We start from the raw sequence: 26,919 nt of genomic DNA, 5'->3' as shown, positions 1-26,919 counted from the left end.
CAACTTTGAATACAAAAATTGAAAAGAACTGTTTGAACTGACTATTGCATACAGAAGTATGAAACATGAGTAAGATTCTGTAATATGATACAGAAAATAGTGCTATTATTCTTAATTATTCAACAAACATTTAATAATTGCTTAGTGTTTGTTTGGCACCACAGAGGTGAGAGAGGTGAAAAAACTTGAACTGCTTATAAACTTGTAGGGAAGACAAGACATATGAACCTGTCACAGAAAACTCTTTTTTTTTTTTTTTTTCCTCTGAGACGGAGTTTTGCTCTTGTTGCCCAGACTGGAGTCCAGTGGTGCTATCTTGGCTCACTGCAACCTCTGCCTCCTGGGTTCAAGGGATTCGCCTGCCTCAGCCTACTGAGTAGCTGAGATTACAGGCATATGCCACCATGCCCGACTAATTTTATATTTTTAGTAGAGATGGGGTTTCTCCACGTTGGTCAGGCTGGTCTGGAACTCCTGACCTCAGGTGATCCACACGCCTCAGCCTCCCAAAGTCCTGGGATTATAGGCATGAGCCACTGCACCCAGCCAGAAAACTGTTTAATAAGAATATTGAATATCTTTAAAGTACCAGACTCTATGCTTGACCAGAAATACAAAGAAGAGTAAGGCATGCCAATAAGAAGCTCAAATCTGGTAGAAGAAACAGATATGTAAACAAATGGTTGTGATAGATAAGTAAGCAGTATGGGAACTTTTAAGAGGATGATCAGTGAAGTGTGATATCTGGGTGGTCATGAGAGGAGGGTAGAGTGGGAAAAGGCCTTTGTTGAAGAGGGGTTCAGCATGCACAGAAATAATTGAAATAAGATAGAGGGTGCCATGTTCAAATAATTGTAGATAGTCATGGCTGGAGGATAGGCTATATGCTAACAGAGGTAGGAGAATAAGGTTTCATTGCTAGGCAGGGACCAGCACATGAAGGATCAGTGTATGTCAGCTAAGGAGTTTGTTTTTTTTTTTTTGAAACGGAGTCTCGCTCTGTTGGCCCAGCGGGGAGTGCAGTGGGCAATTTTGGCTAACTGCAACCTCTGTCTCCCGGGTTCAAGTGATTCTCCTGCCTCAGCCTCCTGAGTAGCTGGGATTACAGTTGCATGCCTACACACCCGACTAATTTTTACATTTTTAGTAGAGATGGGGTTTTGCCATGTTGGCCAGGCTGATCTTGAACTCCTGACCTGAGGTGATCCACCCACCTTGGCCTCCCAAAGTGCTGGGATTACAGATGTGAGCCACTGTGCCTGGCCTAGGAGTTTGAATTTAACCCTGAAGATTTTGAGCAAATCAGATTGCATTTTAGTGAGATGACTCTGGTGACAGTTTGGAGAAATAATTGAAGAGAGGAAAACTGGGAACATCAGTTATTGTATTTTTAAAATTATTATTCTAGTGACAAGGTCTCACTCTTTCACTCAGGCTGGAGTGCAGTGGCATGATCCTGGCTCACTGCACCCTTGACCTCCCTGGCTCAAATGATCCTTCCACCTCAGCCTCCCAAATGGCTGGGGCTACAGGCATGTACCACCATGCCTGGCTAATTTCTCTATTTATGGTGGAGATGGGGTTTCACCATGTTGCCCAGGCTGGTGTCAAACTCCTGGCCTCAAGTGGTCCACTTTGGCCTCTCAGAGTGCTGGGATTACAGGTGTGAGCCACTGCACCAGGCCGGTTATGCTGTTGCAGTGATGTTAATAAGCCACAATGAATTCCTGAACTAAAGCAGTGGAAAGGAAAGAATGGGATGGGCTTGAGAGGTATTAAGAAATAGAATTGTCAGGCTGGGTGCGATGGCTCATGCCTGTAATCCCAGCCCTTTGAGAGGCCAAGATGGGAGGACTGCTTGAACCCAGAAGTTTAGGACCAGCCTGGGCAACATAGGGAGACCCTGTCTCAAAAAAAAAAAAAAAAAAAAAAAAAGACATAGGGTCATAGAATTGTCAGAATGATGAATGATGTTAAGTATGAAGTTTAATGTTTAAAAGCAGAAGAGGAGCCAAAGATGACCCTGGAATTTTTGTTGTTTGCTACGGATTGTGTGGTAATCATTTATTGTAATTGGGGATCCAGGAAGAATTGTAATTTGTTTTGATTTTGATTTTTAGAAAGAGGAGTTAACACTGACGCAGGAGTTAGAGATAATGCATTTGGTTTGGGACACTTCCTCAGTGAACTACCCTAGGTATAGCTAAATGGATATATTCAGGCACTTGGATAAATGTGTGTGAAACTCATAAAGGTTAGAAGAAATGATTAAGTTATTAGTGTCTGAGAACTAGTTGGAATCACGGGTTACCAGGGAGACAGAGAAAAGCAGAGGATTGAAGACACAGAATTCAGATGAAAACCAGGATTTAAGGAAATGACAGAAATGAGAAAACCTAATCTTGGTAGCCACCAGTGGAGAGTTTTCAAGGTAGAACTCATCAGTGTTTGTTGTTTAAGAGAGTTACAGATGAAAGTGTACGTTGGATTTAGCAATAAGGAGTCCACCTGCTAACATTGGTGAGGAGAATGTCAAGTGGAATGGGGGGGCATAAACCATATTACAGTAGGGTGACAGTGAAAGTAGGGATAGCAAAAACGGAATATTCTTGTAAGAAGTTTGACTTAGAAAAAAGGTGAGAACAATAAATAAAGAAGTAAGGTCGGCCGGGTGTGGTGGCTCATGCCTGTAATCCAGGCACTTTGGAGGCAAAGGCGGGTAGATCACCTGAGGTCAGGAGTTCAAGACCAGCCTGACCAACATGATGAAACCCCGTCTTTATTTAAAAAAAAAAAAAAAGAAGGCCGGGCGCGGTGGCTCAAGCCTGTAATCCCAGCACTTTGGGAGGCCGAGGCGGGTGGATCACGAGGTCAAGAGATCGAGACCATCCTGGTCAACATGGTGAAACCCCGTCTCTGCTAAAACTACAAAAAATTAGCTGGGCATGGTGGCGCGTGCCTGTAATCCCAGCTACTCAGGAGGCTGAGGCAGGAGAATTGCCTGAACCCAGGAGGTGGAGGTTGCGGTGAGCCGAGATTGCGCCATTGCACTCCGGCCTGGGTAACAAGAGCGAAACTCCGTCTAAAAAAAAAAAAAAAAAAGAATAAATTGCAAGGAAGATATTAATATCATTTGAAAGGTTGGGGGAGTGCTGTGGTTCATAGATGAGTTTTAAAAAATACTGACTTGGCCCAATGCGGTGGCTCATACCTGTAATCCCAGCATTTTGGGAGGCTGAGGTACGCAGATCACGAGGTCAGGAGATTGAGACCTTCCTGGTCAAGGTGAAAGCCTGTCTCTACTAAAAATACAAAAATTAGCTGGGTGTGGCGGCACATGCCTGTAATCTCAGCTACTTGGAAGTCTGAGGCAGGCAGGAGAATCACTTGAACCCGGGAGATGGCGGTTGCGGTGAACCGAGATTATACCATTGCACTCTAGCCTGGTCAACAAGAGCAAAAATCTGTCTCAAAAAAAAAGAAAAGAGAAAATATACTGGACTTAAGTTGATGTGTGAGGTAGATATCCTTGAGGTGATTTCAAGAGAGGATATATATATGCCAGCTAAATGAAACTAGGGCTGCAAAGGGCTGAAGATGAAGTAATACTAATGGATGTGTTTAGGGAACAGCAAATAGTCCAATTGAACAGAGTCTTTGGGTTTGTAAAGTGAGTGATGAGAGAAAAATGAGAATTGAGCTTAATAGTGGAAGGACAGAATGTCATGCTATAGAGTTAGGTTATAGGCCCTAAAGTACTGGAAGCTATTTATGCTTTTTCTTTTCTTTTCTTTCTTTTCTTTTTTGAGATGGAGTCTCGCTCTGTAGCCCAGGCTGGAGTGCAGTGGCACGATCTAGGCTCACTGCAACCTCTGCCTCCCAGGTCCTGGTTCAAGCAATTCTTCTCCCTCAGCCTCCCGAGTAGCTGGGATTATCGGCATGGGCCACCATGCCTGGCTAGTTTTTGTATTTTTTAGTAGAGACAGGGTTTCACCATGTTGGCCAGTCTGGTCTTGAACCCCTGACCTCATGATCCGCCCATCTCGGCCTCCCAAAGTGTTGGGATTACAGGTCTGAGCCACCGCACCCAGCCCTATTTATGTTTCTTGATTTGAGTAGTTACAGGATTGGAGAAGCTAGGCTTTAGAAGGAGAGTTCTGAAGCACTTGAGAGTGATGGAGAGGAGGAGGGGGAAGATTTCTTCTGTGCTGAGTAGCCTCTATAGCTACCCTGTCTAGGAGACGCATGAGCAAAGCCACTCCTGTTGTGCTGATACATTGCTGCCAAGGGAGTGGGCTGTCCTTTGTGCTAACTTAAACAAAGCTTCTTAACGCCTCCTCTCCTTCCAGTCATAGAGGACTCAGAGCTTGGTTGCTGTTTATTGCCCTTCACTGCATGGAATAAGTTGTTTTTTGCCTTCTAGATACTTAGAGGAAGAAGCAGCTGTTTACTATGAATATATAATAGAAATGTGGAGAGAGACTATATTTGAAGACAGCCTTCTAGTTTTCAGGTGAAATACTGTCTCACTGAAGAAGGTTAATTTTGCCTGCTGCCATAATAGTCAGTAGTCAGCAAATGTTAAAAGCACTGCAGAATGAAAAACAGGCAAGGATTCATACTAATGAAGTCAGTTCTGTTATCTAAGCATTTCCCTAGATTCTGGCCTGTATCTTAAGGTTAAAAGCTACTTTTAGTTAAATATGTTCTCTCTTTTTTAAATTGAGTTTCGCTCTTGTTGCCCAGGCTGGAGTGCAATGGCACAATCTCAGCTCTCTGCAACCTCTGCCTCCCAGGTTCAAGTGATTCTTCTGCCTCAGCCTTCTGAGTAGCTGGGATTACAGGCATGTGCCACCATGACCGGCTAATTTTTTGTATTTTCAGTAGAGATGAGGTTTCTCCATGTTTGTCAGGCTGGTCTTGAACTCCCAACCTCAGGTGATCTGTTTGCCTTAGCCTCCTGAAGTGCTGAGATTATATGGGCGTGAGCCACTGCGCCCAGCCATGCTCTCTTAATTGTTGAATGTTAAAGAATTTTGTATTTTAAGTTAATAGCATGAGCTACACAGGTAATGGTTCTGTTATTTTACCTGTAAAATGCAATATGGTTATTCTTATCAAATATGGATTAACTGTTTGAAATTATTATGAATAATAAGGTATATATCTAAATAAGTGGGTAATTTCGTGGCCAAACTAAGGTGTAGCACATAGAGAAAAAAGCTACTTTTTTTTTTTTAACCACATTATTAGTGAAATTTTCCAAGGTACCCGCTTTACAAAAAATGATTTGCTTCTTCTTGAGATACCTTCATGGTGAAGTTGTTTCAACTAATTTATTCTGTTAACTTCATTTTCATTCTAGTAACTCTCTATTTGAAATTATTTTGTAACTCTTGTTTTTGTGTTNAAAAAAAAAAAGGAAACAATAGAAAACTCAGTACTGTGGGGACAAGACTTTTTCAAGGGGACTTCATGGTCAAAACGATTTTTATAATAATTCTGAGATGTCATCTGCCTTTTTCGTTGTGTTACCATTTGCACTGAAGGCACAAAAGCACTGGTGAGTAGAACTGCTGGTGTCTTAGCGTAAATTAAGACAGCGACACTAAACTGTACTAATAGCCAGTATGTTCTTCACTGCCATGCACTCAAAGTGAGTAAATAAATAAATAAAATTCAGTTTTACTTAAGAATGTCATTGATAAAATAGTAAAACTTTGTTCATTTGTTTGTTTTGGGGGTTTTTATTGGAGATAGAATCTCACTGTTGCCCAGGCTGGAGTACAGTGGCATGATCCCTACTCACTGAAGCCTCCACTTCCTGGGTTCAAGCAATTATTGTGCCTCAGCCTCCCCAGTATGTGGGATTACAGGCGGGTACCACCATGCCCAGCTAATTTTTTTGTACTTTTACAAAAATACAAAAAACATATAAGAAACATACAACATGTTTCACCATGTTGCCCAGGCTGGTCTCGAACTCCTGAGCTCAGGCAATCCACCCACCTCAGCCTCCCAAAGTGCTAGGATTACAGGCATGAGCCACCATGCCTGGCTGAAAATTTATTAATTTTGTTGAATCTTGACCCTTGAGTACCCTCTTTTTAAATATTTGCTGTGACAATATGAGAAATACATATAAAGCACTTCCGCACTCCAAGGTAGGGAAAATGCTTATGCCATTGTTCAAATTGCAAGCTGATCTAGCTACCTTTTTCATAGAATATCTTTTCTTATTTGAATTAACAACTGAAAGACAAATGGTTTTTAAAACTTGAATATTTGGCAGACATTTTTACAACAATGAACAAAGTGAGCCTTGTCACCGCAAGGAAAACATCTGACAGTATTTGTTGGCAGTGATAAAATTCAAGTATTCAGGTGAAAGTTAGAATTTTAGAAAACGTGGGCTGGCGCAGTGGTTCACACCTGTAATCCCAGCACTTTGGGAGGCCAAGGTGGGCGGATCACAAGGTCTGGAGATCGAGACCATCTTAGCCAACATAGTGAAACCCTGTCTCTACTAAAATACAAAAAATTAGCTGGGCATGGTGGTGAGCACCTGTAGTCCCAGCTACTCAGGAGGCTGAGGCAGGGGAATCACTTGAACACAGGCAGCGGAGGTTGCAGTGAGCCGAGATCATGCCTCTGCACTCCAGCTTGGCGACAGAGCAAGACTCCATCTCAAAAAAAAAAAAAAAAAAAAAACTCTTCCTTTTACAACTACATATTTGTGTAAGATTAGGTTTTCCTTATATACTTCAACCACCATAACATCACGATAGATTAAATGCAAAAATCACATATGAGAATCCTGCTGTCTTCTATTCAGCCAGACATTAAAGATTTGCAAAAATGTAAATCAGTTCCACTCTTCTCACTAAATTGTTTGGAAAACAGTTACCTTTTTCTTTATTTTATTTATTTATTTATTTTTTGAGACAGAGTTTCCCTCTTTTGCTTAGGCTGGAGTGCATGGTATGATCTCAGCTCACTGCAACCTCCGCCTCCCAGGTTCAAGCGATTCTCCTGCCTTAGCCTCCCAAGTGGCTGGGATTACAGGCACATACCACCACACCTGGCTAATTTTTGTATTTTTAGTAGACAGGGTTTTGCCATGTTGGCCAGGCTGATCTTGAACTCCTGACCTCAGGTGATCCATCCACCTCGGCCTCCCAAAGTGCTAGGATTACAGGTGTGAGCCACCATTCCCAGCCAACAGTTACCTTTTTCTAAAATGTTATTTGTGTTAACATGTAATTGACACATTTGTTTTTTGTTTGTTTGTTTAAAGATGGGGTTTCACCATGATGGCCAGGCTGGTTTTGAACTCCTGACCTCAGGTGATCCACCCACCTCAGCCTCCCAAAGTGCTAGGATTACAGGCGTGAGCCACTGCGCCCGGTTAGACACATTATTTGTTAAATGAACAAATATTTTTAAATTTTGGCAGTTCTAATTCTAATACAGTAATACAGTTCCTTTAATTTTTTTCAGTCAGGCCTTAGCTTTTAAATTTAAGCATTATGCTTCGGATAGTCTAAAATAATTGATTATATAAAACTGATTTATTTTGATTCCAGAGTACATTAGGCCAATACTTTCCTATTTGATTTTCCTTTCTAAATAGCCTTGCTTATGTTAATATGATTAATTTAAATTTCTTAGCACAGTTTTGTAGTTGGATTAAACTCCTCATGATAGGCTGTGAGAAGATAATCTTGGATTCAGAATCTTTGTCTAAAAATCATGGAGGATGAACTCCCTCTGTGCTGGCAAGAGTTGGCTGTAGGGCAGTTGTTTCCAAGTTGTTGTTCCTTTGGCCAGCAGCATCAGTACCATCTGATAATTTGTTAGAAACTGATTCTCATCCCTACTGCAGATGTGCTGAATAAGAATCTGGGGCTTGGGCCCAGCAGTTTGTAACACGTCCTTCAGGTGATTTTGATTCGTGGTAAAGTTTTAGACCATTACTATGGGATATAAGAAAAGAGACCCCTTTCTTGATTTCTAGTGAATGGTGTTTGGGACAGTAATTGACTTAGAATCTTTTTTTTCTTAATTGACTGGCATGGAAAAGAAATGCTCTTTGTATTCTCAGGTGCAGATTTTGCACCCTGAATGAAAGTAATGGATACTCAATAAGTGAGTAATTAAAATAATATGTAAGAACTTTTATCTTGAAATTTGATTTTCTTTCAGGAGGCAAAACCTTCAACTGAGGACTTGGGGGATAAGAAGGAAGGTGAATATATTAAACTCAAAGTTATTGGACAGGTGAGTTTCATTGTTTTTCTGTTTTGACTCTCCTTCAATGTGAATAATTTTTCACAGGAAAATTATTTAAGTAAGACAAATTATTTAAAAATGACTGTGTATGCATTTTAATTTATTGTGTATGCATCCGTTAGATGTGGAAGAGGCCGATAATGTTTTTAAAATTACTCTGCGAGGCAGTTTGAGATCACCTTAATTTCTTCAAATAGAAACTTTTTCTTGGTTAGTGTGCTTCAGGGGCAAATACAGTGAATACTATTAAGTGATAATGCTAGGGCCAACCTTAAGTAAAACCCCTGTCAGTCCTTTTCCTGACCTTTTCCCCTTTTCTGGCCACCTATTTCCCTAGAGTCTAGTCTGTAGCTTATTGATTTTGAGATGTTAATTAAGGTTAGCTAACAAGGTTCCAGGAATGAATCTGCATAGTTACTTGGGTTTTCTAAAGGACAAAAGACAGAATTGGTGGAATGGTGGCCTCTCACCATCGAAGTGTGACGTTTGAAAAAATTTTTGCCGGGCGTGGTGGCTTATGCCTGTAATCCTAGCACTTTGGGAGGCCAAGGTGGGCGGATCACAAGGTCAAGAGATGGAGACCACGGTGAAACCCCATCTCTACTAAAAATTACAAAAATTAGCTGGGCATGGTGGCACGCACCTGTGGTCCCAGCTAGTTGGGAGTCTGAGGCAGGAGAATTGCTTGAACCCGGGAGGCGGAGATTGCAGTGAGCCGAGATCACGCCACTGCACTCCAGCCTGGCACCTGGCAACAGAGCAAGACTCTGTCTCAAAAAAAATTTTCTTTTAAATTAAAATAAAAATTAAAAATTTAATTTATTTTTTGAGGTGGAGTTTTGCTATTGTTGCCTAGGCTAGAGTGCTGTGGCGTGACCTTGGTTCACTGCAACCTATACCTCCTGGGTTCAAGCNACGGGGTTTCACCATGTTGACCAGGATGGTCTCGATCTCTTGACCTCGTGATCCACCCGCCTCGGCCTCCCAAAGTGCTGGGATTACAGGCTTGAGCCACCGCGCCCGGCACACTTTGAGGTCTTTAATAAATAGTAAGAATAGTGTAAAGAGGTCTTGAAACCAAAGACTTTGGAGTAGGGTATAAAAGCCCAGATTGGAAGCTCTGACCTGGAAGGAGAACACAGTTCTAGTCCTGACTGCCACAAACATGCTGAATAACCTTAAGTAATGACTTTATTTCTCAACACCCTGTACTTCATCTATAAAATTTATCTGCCTAGCCAAGTCATAGGCTTGTTACCAGAAACAAACTAGAGAACAAACAGTTTTTTGGTTTTTTGTTTGTTTGTTTGTTTGTTTTGAGACGGAGTTTCGCTCATGTTACCCAGGCTGGAGTGCAATGGCGCGATCTCAGCTCACCGCAACCTCCGCCTCCTGGGTTCAGGCAATTCTCCTGCCTCAGCCTCCTGAGTAGCTGGGATTACAGGCACACGCCACCATGCCCAGCTGAATTTTTGTATTTGTAGTAGAGACGGGGTTTCACCATGTTGACCAGGATGGTCTCAATCTCTTGACCTCGTGATCCACCCGCCTCGGCCTCCCAAATTGCTGGGATTACAGGCTTGAGCCACCGCGCCCGGCCAAGAACAAACAGTTTTAACTATGAAAGTGCAACAACTGCATCTCGACTCACTGCAACCTCTGCCTCCTAGGTTCAATGATTCTCCCTGCCTTTAGCCTCCTGAGTAGCTGGGATTCCAGGCACCTTTTGTTTGTCGCCTGGGCTGGAGTGCAGTGGCATAATCTAAGCTCATTGCAACCTCTGCCTCCCAGGTTCAAGGATTCTTATGCATCAGCCTCCCGAATAACTGAGACTACAAGGGGTGTGCTACCACACCCGAGTAACTTCTATATTTTTAGTAGAGATGGGGTTTCACCATGTGGGCCAGGCTGGTCTCAAACCCCTGACTTCAGGCAATCCATCCGCCTTGGCCTCCCAAAGTGCTGGGATTACAGGCGTGAGCCACTGTGCCCAGTCTCAGGTGGGTGTTTGTTACTAGGCCAGGAAATGTTCTGTTATCCCAGAGTTTTTAGAAAAATGGCTTAAAGAAAAAGGTTCTAAGAATTTTAGAAAATAGACTCAAGCTTAAAAGGGAATACAGTTTGGAAGGCAGATAGCAAATGGGTATGGGAATTAATAGGGAATTATTTGTACTTGTTTTAAAATTCAGTGGACTGTAGGAAAATCTGTTTAGAGCAAGATTTGCTTTTTCATTATTGAGGTCATCCTTTTATATTTCCAAAATATATTGTTCTTGGTTTTCAAACCTCATTTCTGGTTCTCTTACTGATTTCAACTCCAAGGGCACAAGAGACTACAGTCCCCGGCAGATGGCAGTTCGTGAGAAGGTGTTTGATGTAATCATCCGTTGCTTCAAGCGCCATGGTGCAGAAGTCATTGACACACCTGTATTTGAACTAAAGGTGAGGAATGGGCAAGAAGAAACTACATGGTAGATGAGTGGGCATTTGAATAACAAAGAAGACAGCAATAGAGTAAGGGCCCAAAGGGTCCTCTCCTGTTGTGGATACAGACCAGTCTCCAGCTGAGGCAGGAGAATTGTCTGAACCCAGGAGGCGGAGGTTGCGGTGAGCCGAGATCGCACCATTGCACTCCAGCCTGGGTAACATGAGTGAAACTCCGTCTCAAAAAAAAAAAAAAAAAAAAAAAAAAACTTCATGCTGAGAAGTTGAGTCTGAAGAAAGAAAGTTTTTTAAGAGACAAAAATGTAAAAAAAAAATACAAAAAATTCAGCCCTGTTACAAAATCAAAATAGAAAAAAAAACAAAATTAGTGTTTCCTTTTAATGACAACTACATCAAAGACTTAAGATTTGGGATAAAAAGCAGAGGGAAATATAGACAAGTTGGAATCAGTCATTTTTATTTTCAGAACTTTTAAATTGTTATATTTATTATTATGACCACATTTACTTGTGTTTTCTCCAGGAAACACTGACGGGAAAGTATGGGGAAGACTCCAAGCTTATCTATGACCTGAAAGACCAGGGTGGAGAGCTGCTGTCCCTTCGCTATGACCTCACTGTATCTTTCCAAACTTGGGCTCTTGAGACTTTGGATGGATTGGCACTCACTGGGCTCAGGCTTAAGAATAGACAGACATAGGTAGGATCAAATACAAAGTCTTTGGCGATTAGGGGAATTATTTCTCTAAACCAGGAGTGGGACTTTGGCTAAACAGAGCATACACACCCTTAGAAATCTTCTGAATCCTGAGTGAGACATCAGCTTGATGTCAAGGCCCAGTTCCAACTCTGCAGTTATCCCCTGGCTCCAGAATACCTCTGCCCTGCCCTGGCCAGTGGAAAAAATTCTCCTTAATGGACCAGCAACACATTTCCTTTGTCTCCAAGCTACGCAGAGAATCATCTGCTTAGAAATCCCATATGGGGGCCTTTATCTGGTCTGTGGCCAACCTGCCCAGCCCCTTGCCCTGCTCAAAAAAGTCCACTCAACACTACCAAAGAGAAACGTGCCTTATTCCTTTTTGAGCCTTCAGCTGCCCCATGTGGTAGCACAGTTGATTCTTTCTGATGTTCATTAGTGCTGTTAATCTTATGGGTGGCAGTTTTACCCATACAGGGAGGAGTTAAACCTCAGCTTCTGTTGGTGATGATAATCAACTTCCAGACATTGATAGGAGGGGCTTTCTCCTTAACACTTTGTCATCAGGTTCCTTTTGCTCGGTATTTGGCAATGAATAAACTGAACAACATTAAACGCTACCACATAGCAAAGGTATATCGGCGGGATAACCCAGCCATGACCCGCGGCCGATACCGGGAATTCTACCAGTGTGTGAGTGTTGGGAAACCGTAGCGGGGATGGGTTACTTGGGGCTCTCTCAAGCCAGCAGAATCTCTTGAGTACTCCTGGTGTCCTGAGCAAACTGGATGACCAGACAATGCTCTTAGATTTCTGCGGTGTTTTCATACAGATTTCACAATGTCCCTGTGGGGGGGGGGAGGGGAGGAGAATAAAGTCTCTCCATTTTACATATGAGTAAACTTGATACCCAGTAGATGAAGAGATCAGAGGGATAAGAAAGGCAAAGTCAGGACTAGAACCCTTGGTTCAGTCCTCTTTATTTTAAACCACAGTGATAGGATCACAGCAGAAGATAAGGAAATTAGCTTTGATATATCAAATCATTCAGACTGATGCCAGGGCTTCTGGATGAATAGGGAAAATGGCTAAGCAATAAAGTCATATAATTACCCCATCCAGTAGGAGGAGTTAAGAAGAAGATGGTGAAGTAGAAAATGAAGGAATAACCCAGTAGATGGAAAAGAAACCAAAACTAGTCAAAAGCCCAAGGATGCTGGGGTTTACCTCTGGGCTGATGATCAGACAATGAAGAAAGTCTATGCTTGAGTACAACCAGGCCTTCCTAGAAAGCAGAGCTCCCACAGTCCCCCACTTCAGAAAGGTGAATCCCTGAAGACTGCTGGCTACTCCTCTCCCTGTAGGATTTTGACATTGCTGGAAACTTTGATCCCATGATCCCTGATGCAGAGTGCCTGAAGATCATGTGCGAGATACTGAGTTCACTTCAGATAGGCGACTTCCTGGTCAAGGTCAGAGATGACAAGGATGGGAGGGCAAATTTGGGCCTGGCCTCTCACAAGAAAAGATCCTTGTGCAGAGGGACCAGTAGCCCAAGTGACCATGACTATTGCCAGGCATGTAAGAAAAGAGATTCCCCCCTCACTATGTGTTGGTTCCCTGCAGGTAAATGATCGGCGCATCCTAGATGGGATGTTTGCCATCTGTGGTGTTCCTGACAGCAAGTTCCGTACCATCTGCTCCTCAGTAGATAAGTTGGACAAGGTAACAACCCAAGTACTTGACTTCTTTTTTCAGATCCCACCCTGCCTTGGGAAACGGAAAACAAGATAGAGAGGTGCATGACTCTATACCCACCAGAGGAACGTTAGCCCCAAGATGTAGGCTGATGGGCAGCTACTGCTCCAAGACTGTTTCCTGAGGACAGTACGTACTTGCTATATGGTGCAGAAGCTGCCCAGGGGTCTCTGACTGATGTCTATCTGCCTAGATGTCCTGGGAAGAAGTGAAGAATGAGATGGTAGGAGAGAAGGGCCTCGCACCCGAGGTGGCTGACCGCATTGGGGACTATGTCCAGCAGCATGGTGAGGAACAGAACCAAGCTTCCCCAGCAGCCATCCCACTGCCCTCAGTCCTAAAGTTGAAACTCTTCTGTGTATGTAGGGGAGCAAGCATGTGTGTGTATGTGTATGTAGGTACACACACATGCACAGGCAACTAAAGTTCAGGCAAGAAAGTCAACACCCCCCCACTTACCTTTTTTGTTTTCTTGTCAGCTTCACTCACAAGTCTCTCTCCCCAGGTGGCGTATCCCTGGTGGAACAGCTGCTCCAGGATCCTAAACTATCCCAAAACAAGCAGGCCTTGGAGGGCCTGAGAGACCTGAAGCTGCTCTTTGAGTACCTGACCCTATTTGGCATTGATGACAAAGTGAGTCAAGTTGGAGATGGGATCCCTTCTGAGCTCTGGGACTTCAGGTCCCTGATCTTAATCTGGCACTGACCATGTTCTTATCTCCACAGATCTCCTTTGACCTGAGCCTTGCTCGAGGGCTGGATTACTACACTGGGGTGATCTATGAGGCAGTGCTGCTACAGTCCCCAGCCCAGGCAGGGGAAGAGCCCCTGGGTGTGGGCAGTGTGGCTGCTGGAGGGCGCTATGATGGGCTAGTGGGCATGTTTGACCCCAAAGGACGCAAGGTGCCATGTGTGGGACTCAGCATTGGAGTGGAGCGGATTTTCTCCATCGTGGAACAGAGACTGGAGGTAGGTCCTTGGGAGTGGGTAGAAGACAGTCTGAGCAGTGGTGGTACCCAAGCTATCTGATCTCCAAGGGAGCAAGTAGTGCTGCTTTGGGCAGAGAGTCTCTCACAGAAATGGAGAAAAGATTATTGCTCTTTTTTACAGATTCCCACCCCATTATAGGCCAGTTTTATCGATCTTTAATCCACAATATTTCTCCAATAAATCCTCTGCCCTAGGTCCCTACTTCCTTCAGGGCTGTCACAAACTTGGGCTGGTGTATCCACGACCTAGATCGTCCTCATAATACTGAATACTTAACATTTTACTGCCTCATGCCAGGCACTGTGCTTGGTGCTTTTCATGCATTATCAAAATATAGTTCTTACCACAGCCCTCTGCAAGTAGCTAATTTTATTAATTGCATTTTCCAGATGAGAAAACTGAAGCATTATAGATCAAACAATTTGCTTAAGGCCTGAAACTTGTAAGTGATAGTCAGAATTTGAATCCAGGCAGTCTGACTCCAAAGTCTTGCCACTAACTACACTATAATATTGTCTCTAAATGGGAAGCATGTGCCTGAGGCCCTGGTGTCCCTCAGATGGCTACCTTGACTGTCTAGCACCTAGAATAACACCAAGGAAGCCTCTTGTGGCCCCAAGCCCCACTTGGTTGCTGCTGATCTTAAGTGGCTGGTTGCATTTCATCCTCTGGGAAATGCTCTGGCAACCTCCCCACAGCCCTTTGCCTTTTCTAAAGGATGGAAACTACCTGTTTCCCAGTTGAGATCATTCTTCCAGTAGGCATCTTATGTTGTTTAAACTATGAAAATAGTTGTCCCGAAAAAGACAAGGGGCAGCAGCAGCAGCAGCAGCATTCTCCTTTCCCCTCACCCATACACACCCCCACCTATGTCCTGTAACTGAAGTGTGAGAGGCATGGTGTCATAAATGGGTAGATAGTAAGTAGGGACTAGAACTGCCCAGGGTGATCTAATTACCTGGGGTAGGCTCATAGTAGTAATTCTGTGTGAATGCTTTGGTGGACCCTTAAGGTACTGCATGGACCAGCTGGGCAACATGGAGACCCTGTCTCTATAGATTAAAAAAAGAAAAAAAAAAAATTTTTTTTTTTTTAATTAGCTGAGCATGGTGGTGTGTGCCTGTATTTGGGAGGCCGACGTGGGAGGATCACTTGAGCTCGGGAGGTTGGAGCTGCAGTGATCATGCCACCGTACTTCAGCCTGGGTGACAGAGACCCTGTCTCAAAAGGAAAAAAAAAAAAAAAAAAAAAAAAGCGTTGCGGGGGCATGGGGCTGGGTGCTGTGGCTGACTGACACCTGCAATCCCAGCACTTTGGGAGGCTGAGGTAGGTGGATCACAAGGTCAAGAGATCGATACTTCTCTGGCCAATCTGGTGAAACCCCATCTCTACTGAAAATACAGTACTTAGCTGGGCATGATGGCGAGCACTTGTAGTCCCAGCTACTCGGGAGGCTGAGGCAGGAGAATCGCTTGAATCCAGGAGGCTGAGGTTGCAGTGAGCCAAGATCGCACCACTGCACTCCAGCATGGTGACAGAGCAAGACTTCGTCTCAAAAAAAAAAAAAAAGAAAGAAGTTACCTTTACCCTTGCCCTAGGTTATTTATTCTGATACGTCCACGTGCAAGTCAGTCAGTTTAGTCCTCATTATCTTCTAAAAGCTACCTTATGCCCAAATGCTAGATTAGAAGACAAGGCCCCTGTGCTGATACAGCTGAGTTGGGCCTGGTCTCAAAATCCTGACTAGAGCTTGCTTTGTTTGCTCCTTGAAGGGGTTAGCCCAGCTCTGACTCTTATCTGCCCCTTCCCCAGGCTTTGGAGGAGAAGGTACGGACCACGGAGACACAGGTGCTTGTGGCATCTGCACAGAAGAAGCTGCTAGAAGAGAGACTAAAGCTTGTCTCAGAACTGTGGGATGCTGGGATCAAGGTATGGGAGGCAAGCCCCAGGGTGGCAGCAAACTTGGGTGTGCTGGGTACAAACTGAATAAAGTGCACCCATAATGGATCCTGGCATAACTTCTTGAGGTGGAGCTAAGAACAGGGTGCCAGCTTGGACACCCAGGAGGGTGTCCCTGAGGACAGCAGAAGCCAGTCTTCCTCTTCTGCTCTTGTTCCCTGCAGGCTGAGCTGCTGTACAGGAAGAACCCAAAACTACTGAACCAGTTACAGTACTGTGAGGAGGCAGGCATCCCACTGGTGGCTATCATCGGCGAGCAGGAACTCAAGGATGGGGTCATCAAGCTCCGTTCAGTGACTAGCAGGGAAGAGGTGAGGAAGGCAGACAGGAAGGCTAAGAGACATGGAATGTATGCTATTTTGGCAGGCCCATGCCCATTCGAGACCTGAGCAAAAGCCTGGCATTCATATTAATACTAACTCATAAAGGACTTGAGAGTTTAACCTGTTACTGTGGTCTTAGTAGGGGGAGATCTCCATCCGTGCATACACCCTATGTTTTCTTGGCACCCCCAGAAGGTACACTCTAGCCTGAGGTTAATTAGGTTCCTGCTCCCAGCTGAGACAACCCTGATGCCTAGAGGGTTAGAGGAAACTGTTGGTACTCAGGGAGCAGGGGAATGGAAATTGCTTATACCACCTTCTTTTCCCATCCTGGCTAGGTGGACATCCGAAGAGAAGACCTTGTGGAGGAAATCAAAAGGAGAACAGGCCAGCCCCTCTGCATCTGCTGAACTAAGCAAACTATCAGAGGAAAGGAAGTGGGACTGGCACTATTTGAGGCTAAGACAAACTGCATATGTACTTCAGCTGCTTTGCACTTTTCCATTTCAGCAAGACCTGAAGAGTGGTCAGAACAAAGACTTTTAATTTTTTTGATGGTTATTTTATTGATCACTGGCAAAAATGGCCAGGTCTACACCTTTTTCATACAAAGCCCTGGGAGCTTAATCCAGTCTTGTGTTCCTGGGCTACAAGAACTCGGCCTGAGATGGTCTCATCTGCAGAGCCCCACACCAGATGAGGCAGACGCCTCCCTGCAACCAGTCCCTGAAGGTCCAATAAAATGCCTCATGCCTCAACCATGGAGCCTGCTTGTGTCACTGATGCCTAGCTCTGCCTTTCGGGGCAGACCACAGTAGGGGTGGAAAAGGGAGAAAGACGGTAAACGTGTGACCCTGAGGTTCTTGCCTCCAGCGTCTACCCTGCGACTCCCGCTTGGGAGCTCCTCCTCTGGAGGCAGCCCCCAGACGTATTTGCCGGCTTGTGTTTGCAGCTTTCACCTGAGGGTCTGAGCGAAGCTCCGCGGCGCACGTGCAGTGAATACCTCCACCCCCTTGGGGGGCGGGGTGGCGCCCAGAGCCAATGAGAGCTTGTGGGGTGGAGGGGTAGGGAAGCTTCCAGAGGCCGGTGGGGAGGAAGTTTTAAAGAGTGTACAAGGGGACTTGCGGGAGAGCCATGCAGTCCAAGCGGGATTGTGAGGTAAGCGGGTGGCGACTTGGGGGCCGGTGAACCCCGCCAGAGAGGGGGTCGGCTTCAGGGACCCCAGTATCACAGGAGAGGTGGGGGGCGGGCTTGGCGATCCGCCATTCCAACCTGCCTTTCCTTCTCAGCTGTGGTGTGAGAGGGTGAATCCAGAAAACAAGGCGGCGCTGGAGGCGTGGGTCAGGGAGACAGGCATCCGCCTGGTGCAGGTGAACGGGCAGAGGAAGTATGGCGGGCCACCCCCAGGTACGATAGTCCCAGCCGGCCAGCCTCTACTGTGCCGACCAGCCCCCTTTGGGGGAGGGGTTGCGCCGAGCCTTCACTGTCAGAAACTGCGAACTACCCGGATTTATGCCCCAGCAAAGGAGGAACTGTGCCTCCACGTCCACCCGCCCCGTCTAGGGAGGGGGCTAGTCTCAAGGTGTACCTACTCTGTGCCGGCCCCCTCCTTAGCCCAGTCACGTAATTATGCCAACCACCCAGTGTACGGGTGTAAACCCATTTCACAGACCTTTGTTCACATCGCCTCCCACTCCCGCGCGCTGGGTCCGTGGGCTCAGAATTCGAAAGCGTCTCATGATGGTGGCCTCGCATGCCCCCTTCCCACAGGCTGGGTGGGGAGCCCGCCGCCAGCCGGATCAGAGGTATTCATCGGGCGGCTGCCCCAGGACGTTTACGAGCACCAGCTTATCCCGCTGTTCCAGCGCGTGGGCCGCCTCTACGAGTTTCGCCTGATGATGACCTTCAGCGGCCTGAACCGCGGCTTCGCTTATGCCCGCTACAGCTCGCGGCGCGGCGCTCAGGCCGCCATCGCCACGCTGCACAACCACCCGCTGCGGCCGTCCTGCACGCTGCTCGTGTGCCGCAGCACCGAGAAGTGTGAGTTGAGCGTGGACGGCCTGCCGCCGAATCTGACCCGCCGCGCGCTGTTACTCGCGCTGCAGCCGCTGGGTCCCGGCCTCCAGGAGGCGCGGCTGTTGCCCAGCCCTGGACCGGCGCCCGGGCAGATCGCTCTGCTCAAATTCAGCTCGCACCGGGCCGCTGCCATGGCCAAAAAAGCCCTGGTGGAAGGTAGGCTGCTGGTGGGGGGAGGCTGGTTGGGGCCAAACCGGTTCTGCCAGGCACTTTATACTGAGCATGGCTGTTAAAGTTACAAGACTAGTTAAGAGTCAAGCATGCCAGAATTTGCAACCTTTTCCTATTTGATCTCAGGTTTTTAAAACTTAAAATGGTGCTACCACCGCCACTTACCTAAGTTTGTAACACTTCCCGAGCATTATCTCCTGACTTAATCCTCAACATTCCCCCACCCCCACCCCGCAAAATAGGCACACGACCCTCCAGCTATGAGGAAACTCTTAAATTGATTTGCTCAAGGGAATCCAACTGAGCCTTTTACTACTATAGAACCTATTTTCTCAGACTTGTTGTGAGAATTAAATAACTTAATGGGTGTATGGTACTTAGCACACTGACTTATAGCAAGTTTTCACAGTAAAGATTAGCCATTATGATGGTTATGAGGCAGACAAATCCTGCATTAATCAGTACTCCTCCAAGGAAACTGCTAATGTAGCAGTTGTGTTACACTCCCTTTGCAAGTAATGGAGCCTGAAGGCTTCTTTTCTTACCCTTGGTTACACTACCAGGAAATGGGAAGGCCACAAATTACAGGCCTGCTTTGCTGCTCCAAAGGGCTTACAGCCTGGAGGCTGGGACCCAGTGTTTAGATCTGCCCTTGGCTTTTTTTCCTGCAGGGCAATCACACCTCTGTGGAGAGCCGGTGGCTGTGGAGTGGCTCAAGCCAGATCTGAAGCAGCGACTCCGCCAGCAGCTTGTGGGTCCCTCCTTGCGGTCCCCACAGCCAGAGTGCAGCCAGTTGGCCTTGGCAAGGGACAAGTTAGGGTCCCAAGGGGCTCGGGCAGCCCTGCAGTTGCTGTGCCAACGAATGAAGCTGGGGAGCCCTGTGTTCCTCACCAAGTGTTTGGGCACCGGGCCTGCTGGCTGGCACCGCTTCTGGTACCAGGTCGTGATCCCTGGGCATCCAGTACCCTTCAGCGGCCTAATCTGGGTTGTGCTGACCCTAGATGGGCAGGATGGGCATGAGGTGGCCAAGGATGCTGTGTCTGCACAGCTGCTGCAGGCACTCAGTGAGTCCGGGGCCAGCCTCCTGTGGTCTGCTGTGGCTGAGGCAGGTACCATGGTTAGACAGTGACTCCATTCTCTCTCTAGAGGCAGCCTGAATGGGCAGGCAGAGCCTGTGTCAGGCCCCAACCCAGCAGGCCTGGGTGGCCACTATCTGACCCCAAAGGTGGGGAGGGACATGGGCCCAGGCCCTTTAGCCTCCTTGACAGCTTAGGTTTGGCCTAAGTTATGGTGAGGGACCTTGCCTTTCTCCTCTCAGCCCAGGGTCCAAACTGACCCTGTGATCTAACATGGCCATTCCTTGTCCCACACCCACCCTATCATTCCTTTTCCCTCTCCCACAGTTTAGCATGAATCTTTATTGTCCTGATTTGTCCTCTTTGTTGGTTTTTATTTGGGGGGTAGGGGCAGCTGAGCCAAAGGGTCAGAAATTCTGTCCTTTACCTCCACCACATGACATTCTGGTTTTGGTTTTTGTAGTTTTGGGTTTTTCTGTGCTGGTTGTATTTATATTAAACCCCTGGTTAGTATATGCTTGTCTCTGTGCCATCTTGCCCCAGCTTAGAGTTCGTCTTATACTTGCAGAGTGAATAGCTGCTACAGGGTAAGTACTTCCTCATATCAGTGCTTTGCGTGCATCTTTCTTGTATTGCACCATAGGGTATTATAAATTCATATTCAAGCCAGGCACGGTGGCTCACACCTGTAATCCCAGCACTTTGGGAGATGGAAGCAGGCAGATCACCTGGGTCAGAAGTTCAAGAACAGCCTGGACAGCATGGAAAAACCCCGTCTGTACTAAAAATACAATAATTAGCCTGGCATGATGGCAAGCGCCTGTAATCCCAGCTACTCAAGGAGGCTTAGGCAGGAAAATCGCTTGAACCTAGGAGGCGGAGGTTGCAGTGAGCAGATATCACGCCATTGCACTCCAGCCCAGGCAACAAGAGCAAAACATTGTCTCAAAAAAAAATTTTTTTTTTTTTTTGGTCAAGTGTGGTGGCATTTATGCCTTATCCAGCACTTTGGGAAGCAGAGGCAGGTGGATCATTTGAGTCCAGGAGTTGAAGACCAGCCTGGGCAACACAGACTCCTGTTTCTAACAAAACAAATACAAAAATTAGCCTGGTGTGGTGGTACACACCTGTAGTCCCAGCTACTCCAGAGGATGAGGTGGAAGGACAATCTGAGCCTGGTGATGTTGAGGCTGTAGTAAGCCATGATAGAGCCAGGGCACTCCAGTCTGGATGACAGCAAAACCCTATCTTTTTAAAAAATAATTTATATCCTCTGGGGATGCAGCCCAATAAGCAAGACTCTTGCCTGGTGAGGAATCGGTTCATTCCCTCAGTCACTGTCATCCCCAGTCTCCTCCTCCTCTTCCTGAGCCATTAAGTCTTCTGCCTCTTCCCTCAGTCCTGCGAAAAAGTCATCTGTGCTCCAAGCCTTGCTGCTCAGGGCCCGCAGTGGTCCTCCCTTTTTCTTGCGCCGACGGTAGTCATCCACCACCACAGCTCTCAGCTGGGCCATGTCCCAAAACTTGAGGCGCTGGTCATGGCCACTACTGGCCAGGAAGCAGCCACAGTGGGAAAGGGCCAGCTCCTCCACAGGCTCCCCAGCATGCTGGCCCACACTGCCTACCACTCGGTTCGGTAGGATGTTCACAGCCCTGGGCAGGAAAGAACAGTGTTAAGTACTGGCTAGCTGGGCCTGCCCTTCCTGAGACCTAAGGGCTGTCCAGGCCTCCCTAACCTGATGACTCCATCGGTGGAGCCAGTACACAGCAGACTCTCGGTGACTGGAACCATGCAGTCAATGGATTCAGCTCTCAGGGCAAAGCGGTCACTTGTGGCCCCAAAGCCATTCCAGTTGAAGAGGTAGATGGTACCTTCACTGGAGCCACATGCCACCTTCTTCCCACACTGCAGGGGAATAGGGAAAATGATGTAGAAGCTGCCTTAGACTAAGCCCCAGCACACACCCCTTCATCCCACCATACCCAGCTGTACTTTCATGAGAGTGACAGAGGTCAGGTCCCCAGACTGAGGCTCTGAGAGCAGCTCGAACCGACGCCTCTTAATGTTGAAGACACCAAGGCAGCCATCTCCACTGTAGAGAGTAGAGCAATAGGCTTAGACACAAGGTCCATTTGAGGAAGACATTTCACACAGGAAGGGGAGGCGAGGCAGCTTTGAGGTAGTACCTGGCTGTCAGCAGCAGCTTCTTGGCTGGATCCAGAGCCATGTCTGCGATGTACTCTTCATGTTGCCTCATATCCATGAAGGGGCCCTCCTTCCGCTGGTCCCAGAGACGGATACCACCCATGTCATCCCCAGTGGCCAGAACATTCTCATCCACCAGCAGAAGACTGTTGATGGGGGCGCTAGAGACACAGATGCAGAACTTCTTGGAGCATCTTTGTCCCAGTAGGGACCTCCTGGTCCTTCCCCTTCACCTCCATGCACATACACAGAACTGGCTGCTCTACTTACATATGAGCCTTGGAAACACGCCTTTCTAGTCGGCCCTGCTCCACATCTAGAACATGGATGGCTTTGTCCTTGGAGACAGTAACGAGCTCTGGGGAAAAGGTGCCCAGGTCATGGTGCTGCTCACTGCTCCCTTCCACCACATTGTTGGTTGCCTTCCCCAGTACTCACTCTGCCCATCTTGAGAGAAGGCCACAGCTCGGCAGGCCTTCAGATGGTGACCTGATGACCAGAGCTCCTTGGTTTCTCCCTCTTGGCAAGAGTAGGAAAAGCTGGAAAGAGGGGAAGGAGGGTAAATGACTCCAGATCCAGCCTGGGTTGCACTGAGTGCAGAGACCAACTAGACAGAGCAGCCTTCCCACCTACCTAGGAGTTCCTGCTTCTATACCTCCAAGCCCAAAAAGTTTACCATCTCATTTCTCCACTTTCAGTGAGTTTCAAATGTTAGGTCTTGTTTTTTTCAATATACAGTAATTCAAGATATATTTGCTCAAGATGTCTTTGTGATCTCACCCAACCCCTCTTTATCATCTTTGAATGCCCCAGCCTGGAGAAAGATTGCATCTGGATCACTGTGGAGGAAATATTTGTTACATCAATGACAAGACCAGCCCCAGAAGTTGGAAATGTAAAAATTACTAAGGTAGAGCAGGCTTTTGCACTTCAAGTCTGCAGGAGCTAGAGAAAGACACAATTAATTACAGTACATTGAAAGTACATGCTGAAAAACAGGCTGGATCAAAATGGAGTGGGAGGAGGCACCAGCCTATAAGCAACTTTGAGGGAAATACTGTTTGCAGAATACCCCCAGTGTCTGCCTCAGAGCAGATCCCTTAAAAAGGGCAGAATGAATACATGCTAAATTGCCAGTGAGTTCCAGGTAGCCAGAACTGAGCCTGCTCATTTTCTCTGTGCCAGTGCCTAACATGAAAAAGTAGCTTAATACACATTAACAGATTGAGTACTTGAGAAGGGAGAACAGAGCCCTGGAAAGCTAAAGTGGTGACATGTGGATTGGATCATACAGGAATAACAGTTTACCTGGCTGAGAGCAAGGAGCAGATACTGGAGGCAGCAGAGATAAGGAATGAGGAGGTTTCCTTGTAGCAGAAGAGTAGCATGACTGAATCTGGAAAGATGGGCTGGGTGGGCATGAGACCATATGAGCCAAGAGGAAGTCTGAATTTAATCCTCTGGGAAAAGAAACCTCTTAACAATAGTCATGGCTGAGGGTGGGGAAGGGGAGAACCAAGGAGTTTCCTCCAGAACCTTTTTTAAGACAAGGTAAGCAACAAAGTTGTGTGGAATGTGAAGAACAGTGGATGGCTAGTGCAACTCCCAAGTGCCTGGCACCTTAAATATGGATAGTAGTAGAAGGGAACCTACATTTGTTGAACAGCTGCTTAGGCGCTGTACTGACAACTTGTCCCCTCCGCAAAGCAGGTATAATTCCCCCTTTCAAAGATGAAAGTAGAGAAGTTAACATGTTCAAGGACAGCTAATGAGAGGTTGAGGTTTAAATTCATTAAGTAAATCTGATAAGCACAAAATCTTCATTTTTCCACTGCTTCTAACTTGTATCTTCTGTTCAAAGTCTAACATGTATTGAACACCTACCCTAGACTAGAGGTAACAGATAAAACAGAGAACAAAACCGAAGACAGATTACATCCAGAACAGTGTTTTTCACATTCTAGTCATATAACTGACTAGTAAGCTACAATCAGCATTTTGTGTACATGCACACAATAGAATAAAATCAGAAATTGTATCAGAGAGCATCATATATAATGTAAAAGGTATTTGTGGGGCAAGGTCAAAGACACTTGAAAAACGTTAGTGAAGGAGACAGCATTCAAATAATTACATAAATGGATGTATGGTTACCAACCATTCATTACTAAGAGAAAGGTACCATGGCACCTGGTGCCATGGCAGCATCTAACAGGTAACCAGTTTTAGTCTGGGCATAGAGGAAGAGAGAAGAGATCCTGAGAACTCAGAGACAGTAGGTTAAGAGTGAGGGGAAAGGAGTTTTCCAGGCAGAATAGCACATGCAAAGGAGCTGAGGTTTCAAGATGTATTTTTAAAAGGTTTGGATGAATGAGCACAGATGGTCAGGGTGTTGAAAGCCAAATTGAGAAGTTTGTACTAAATCCTAAGAGCAGACCATTGAAGGGTTTTAATCAAGGGAGTGTCTGCTGGGATTTGTGTTGTTTTGTTCTTTCTGAGTCTCACTCTGTCATCCAAACTGGAAGGCAGGGCTGCGATCTTGGCTCACTGCAACCTCCACCCCCCAAGTTGAAGAGATTCTCCTGCCTAAGGCTCCTGTGTATCTGGGATTACAGGTGTGAGCCACCACATCCGGCTAATTTTTGTATTTTTAGTAGAGACGGTTTCACCATGTTGGTCAGGCTGGTCTCCAACTCCTGACCTCAGATAATCTGCCCGCCTCGGCCTCCCAAAGTGCTGCGATTACAGGCGTGAGCCAAGATTTGTGGTTTGAAAGATCCACTAAAGGGGCCTGCTGAGCCTGTCTTGAGCTCAATATAATAATCCAGTGGGACGCCGAGGTGGGTGGATCACGAGGTCAGGAGCTCAAGACCAGCCCGGCCAAGATGGTGAAACCCCGTCTCTACTAAAAATACAAAAAAATTAGCCAGGCGTGGTGGCGGGCGCCTGTAATCCCAACTACTCCGGAGGCTGAGGCAGAGAACTGCTTGAACTCGGGAGGTGGAGGCTGCAGTGAGCCGAGATCGTGCCACGGCACTCCAGCCTGGGCGACAGAGCGAGACTCGGTCTGAAAAAAAAAATTAATAAAGTAATAATAAGCCGGTGGGAAATAAGTCCTTAAAGCGCTTTCTGTCTTATTATGGTCTCTGGGCTCCGTCAAGACATTCCAGTTCTTTCAACAGATTGGTGTGGTATAAAAGCCGAATGTTACTGAATGAATTGGGCCCACTGAATCTTATAAAATTTGTCTCCCTGCAACTTTCTCTCATCCCTCCTGTTCCCAGCTCCATCCCCGGGGAGCTTCCAGACCCGGCGCCCCTGGCCCTGCCCCGACTCACACGAACACGTCCCCGTCCACGTCCCCTGCGGCCAGGAGGTCGCGGGCCGGATGGAACGCCAGCCCACTGGCAGGAGCTTCTAGCACGATGTCTTCCGGAGTGTCTCGGATCTGGGCCGGGGCTTCCATGGAGTTAGGGTCCTCCTCGTCACTCTCTTCCTCAGCGGGCCTCTCCTCACAAGTACGGTCCATGCTGGGAAGGACTGCGAGCCGCGCCACCGCAGGGCAGTCAAACCGGGAAACACCACACCGCGGGAGGAGTAGCCTGGGACTCCACTTCCGCCTCGGGGGGCGGGGCCGGAAGTGTCGTCGGAAAATTCTCTTGCGGGAGAGTACGTGCCACTGCTGGTGTGGGTGGGCCGGAGCGAAGAGACCGCGCCCACGAGACCTGCTACTTCCTTGAGCTGCTGTGGCACCGTTTGGGCTAGGCAGACAGCGTGACCGTCAATTCCCCCCCAGTCACGTTACGTAAAGTTGGGAACGGCGTGTAAATTCTTTCCTCTCCTACTCCATCCAGACAAGCTTAATGCCCTTGGGATAGGAAAGAGGGACGCTAGTCCTTCGTGGCTTGGTGAAACCCAAGATCAAGTGAAGCGACAGCCAGGACTGTCAGGAAGCCGCAAAAGCCAACGCTGCGCGGTGACAATGGGAGTCTCGGGCAGCAGGCAGCTCAAGCAGCTGCTGTCCACGCCCCTGACATCTTTGTGTCCAGTTTCCTGTGCCAGTTCCTACAATTTGTCTACGGAAATTCAGTGGGCTGGACAAACAATGCTCAGTTACCAAGAACTTTTTTTTCTTTTTTGTTTTGTCTTGTTTTGAGACAGGGTCTTGCTCTGTCGCCCAGGCTGGAGTGCAGTGGCATGAGCACTTGTCAGTGCAACCTCGACCTGCTCAGCTCAAGCAGTCCTCCCGAGTGGCTGGGACTACAAGCACACAGCACCACGCCCAGCTAATTTTAGTATATTTTGTAGAAACGAAGTCTCACTATGTTGTCCAGGCTGGCCTTGAATTCCTGAACTCAGTCTTCCTGCCTCAGCCTCCCAAAATGCTAGGATTATAGGCGTGAGCCACTGTGCCATGCAGGAATTTCTAAAACGGAAAATGGGCATGACAGGCTGACGATCTGGACATCCCTGTTACCAAAGGCTCTGCAAAGATGGGAGCTTTCTCCATTGTAGGGATGGTAGGCAGATGAAGAGCAGGTGCTCCTACAGCTGACGAGAGAACTTGTTCACATCTTTGTGGTACTAAGCCTCTTAGAAGGTACTCTTAGAAGGCTTAGTACCTCTTAGTACCATCCTATATGCTGATGCCAACACCTTTACAGAGAGGTCGAAGTGAGATTGAAACCTCAGAGAGGCTGTATGGCCCATGTTCACTGAGTGACTGGAAATGTTGCTGTGTGGTGATGGTGAGTGCTTGTTACTCACTATGTGGTCAACTGGAGGGTCCTTGTGGTCACTTTCATGAGGTTTAGTGGTACTTGAAGAAACTTTTTTTTTTTTTTTTTAAGATGGAGTTTTGCTCTTGTTGTCCAGGCTGGAGTGCAATGGTGCAATCTCGGCCCACTGCAACCTTCCCCTCGCAGG

At 46.8% G+C, this 26,919-nt stretch overlaps 3 protein-coding genes across 6 annotated transcripts; 2 read left to right on the top strand and 1 right to left on the bottom strand.

The window, feature by feature from the left end:
- Positions 1 to 10,582: 10,582 nt before the first annotated feature.
- On the top strand, positions 10,583 to 17,228 carry HARS1 (histidyl-tRNA synthetase 1). Its single transcript, XM_017536805.2, has 11 exons — positions 10,583 to 10,734; positions 11,260 to 11,355; positions 12,004 to 12,129; positions 12,801 to 12,908; positions 13,063 to 13,161; positions 13,388 to 13,481; positions 13,700 to 13,827; positions 13,920 to 14,162; positions 15,996 to 16,112; positions 16,307 to 16,453; positions 16,804 to 17,228. The coding sequence occupies exons 1-11, from the start codon at positions 10,642 to 10,644 to the stop codon at positions 16,873 to 16,875; spliced, it is 1,323 nt and encodes a 440-aa protein (XP_017392294.1). The 5' UTR covers positions 10,583 to 10,641; the 3' UTR covers positions 16,876 to 17,228.
- A 124-nt stretch (positions 17,229 to 17,352) lies between these two features.
- On the top strand, positions 17,353 to 20,304 carry DND1 (DND microRNA-mediated repression inhibitor 1). 2 transcript variants are annotated; one of them, XM_017536810.2, is made up of 4 exons: positions 17,353 to 17,623; positions 17,755 to 17,872; positions 18,236 to 18,697; positions 19,384 to 20,304. In XM_017536810.2, exons 1-4 carry the CDS (start codon positions 17,600 to 17,602, stop codon positions 19,839 to 19,841), a joined length of 1,062 nt encoding a protein of 353 aa, XP_017392299.1. In that variant the 5' UTR covers positions 17,353 to 17,599; the 3' UTR covers positions 19,842 to 20,304. The 2 variants fall into 2 exon arrangements, with proteins under 2 accessions (XP_017392299.1, XP_037597354.1); XM_037741426.1 differs by having other exon boundaries at positions 17,755 to 18,697.
- Positions 20,305 to 21,015: 711 nt separating this feature from the next.
- On the bottom strand, positions 21,016 to 25,746 carry WDR55 (WD repeat domain 55). Of its 3 annotated transcripts, none has more exons than XM_037741427.1 (8): positions 25,332 to 25,414; positions 23,302 to 23,402; positions 22,432 to 22,532; positions 22,264 to 22,351; positions 21,975 to 22,154; positions 21,781 to 21,880; positions 21,524 to 21,693; positions 21,016 to 21,440 (listed from the first exon to the last, which is right to left on the bottom strand). In XM_037741427.1, exons 2-8 carry the CDS (start codon positions 23,379 to 23,381, stop codon positions 21,119 to 21,121), a joined length of 1,041 nt encoding a protein of 346 aa, XP_037597355.1. In that variant the 5' UTR covers positions 23,382 to 23,402; positions 25,332 to 25,414; the 3' UTR covers positions 21,016 to 21,118. The 3 variants fall into 3 exon arrangements, with proteins under 3 accessions (XP_037597355.1, XP_017392297.1, XP_017392295.1); XM_017536808.2 differs by lacking the exon at positions 25,332 to 25,414 and adding an exon at positions 23,647 to 24,535 and having other exon boundaries at positions 23,302 to 23,389; XM_017536806.2 differs by lacking the exon at positions 23,302 to 23,402 and having other exon boundaries at positions 25,332 to 25,746.
- Between the last annotated feature and the right edge of the window lie 1,173 nt (positions 25,747 to 26,919).

This window comes from Cebus imitator, unplaced genomic scaffold (assembly GCF_001604975.1).
Source record: "Cebus imitator isolate Cc_AM_T3 unplaced genomic scaffold, Cebus_imitator-1.0 Scaffold101, whole genome shotgun sequence".
Taxonomy (NCBI): Eukaryota; Metazoa; Chordata; class Mammalia; order Primates; family Cebidae; genus Cebus; species Cebus imitator.
Note: the sequence above shows the minus strand (reverse complement) of the source record. Positions and strands in the feature narration are given on the sequence as shown.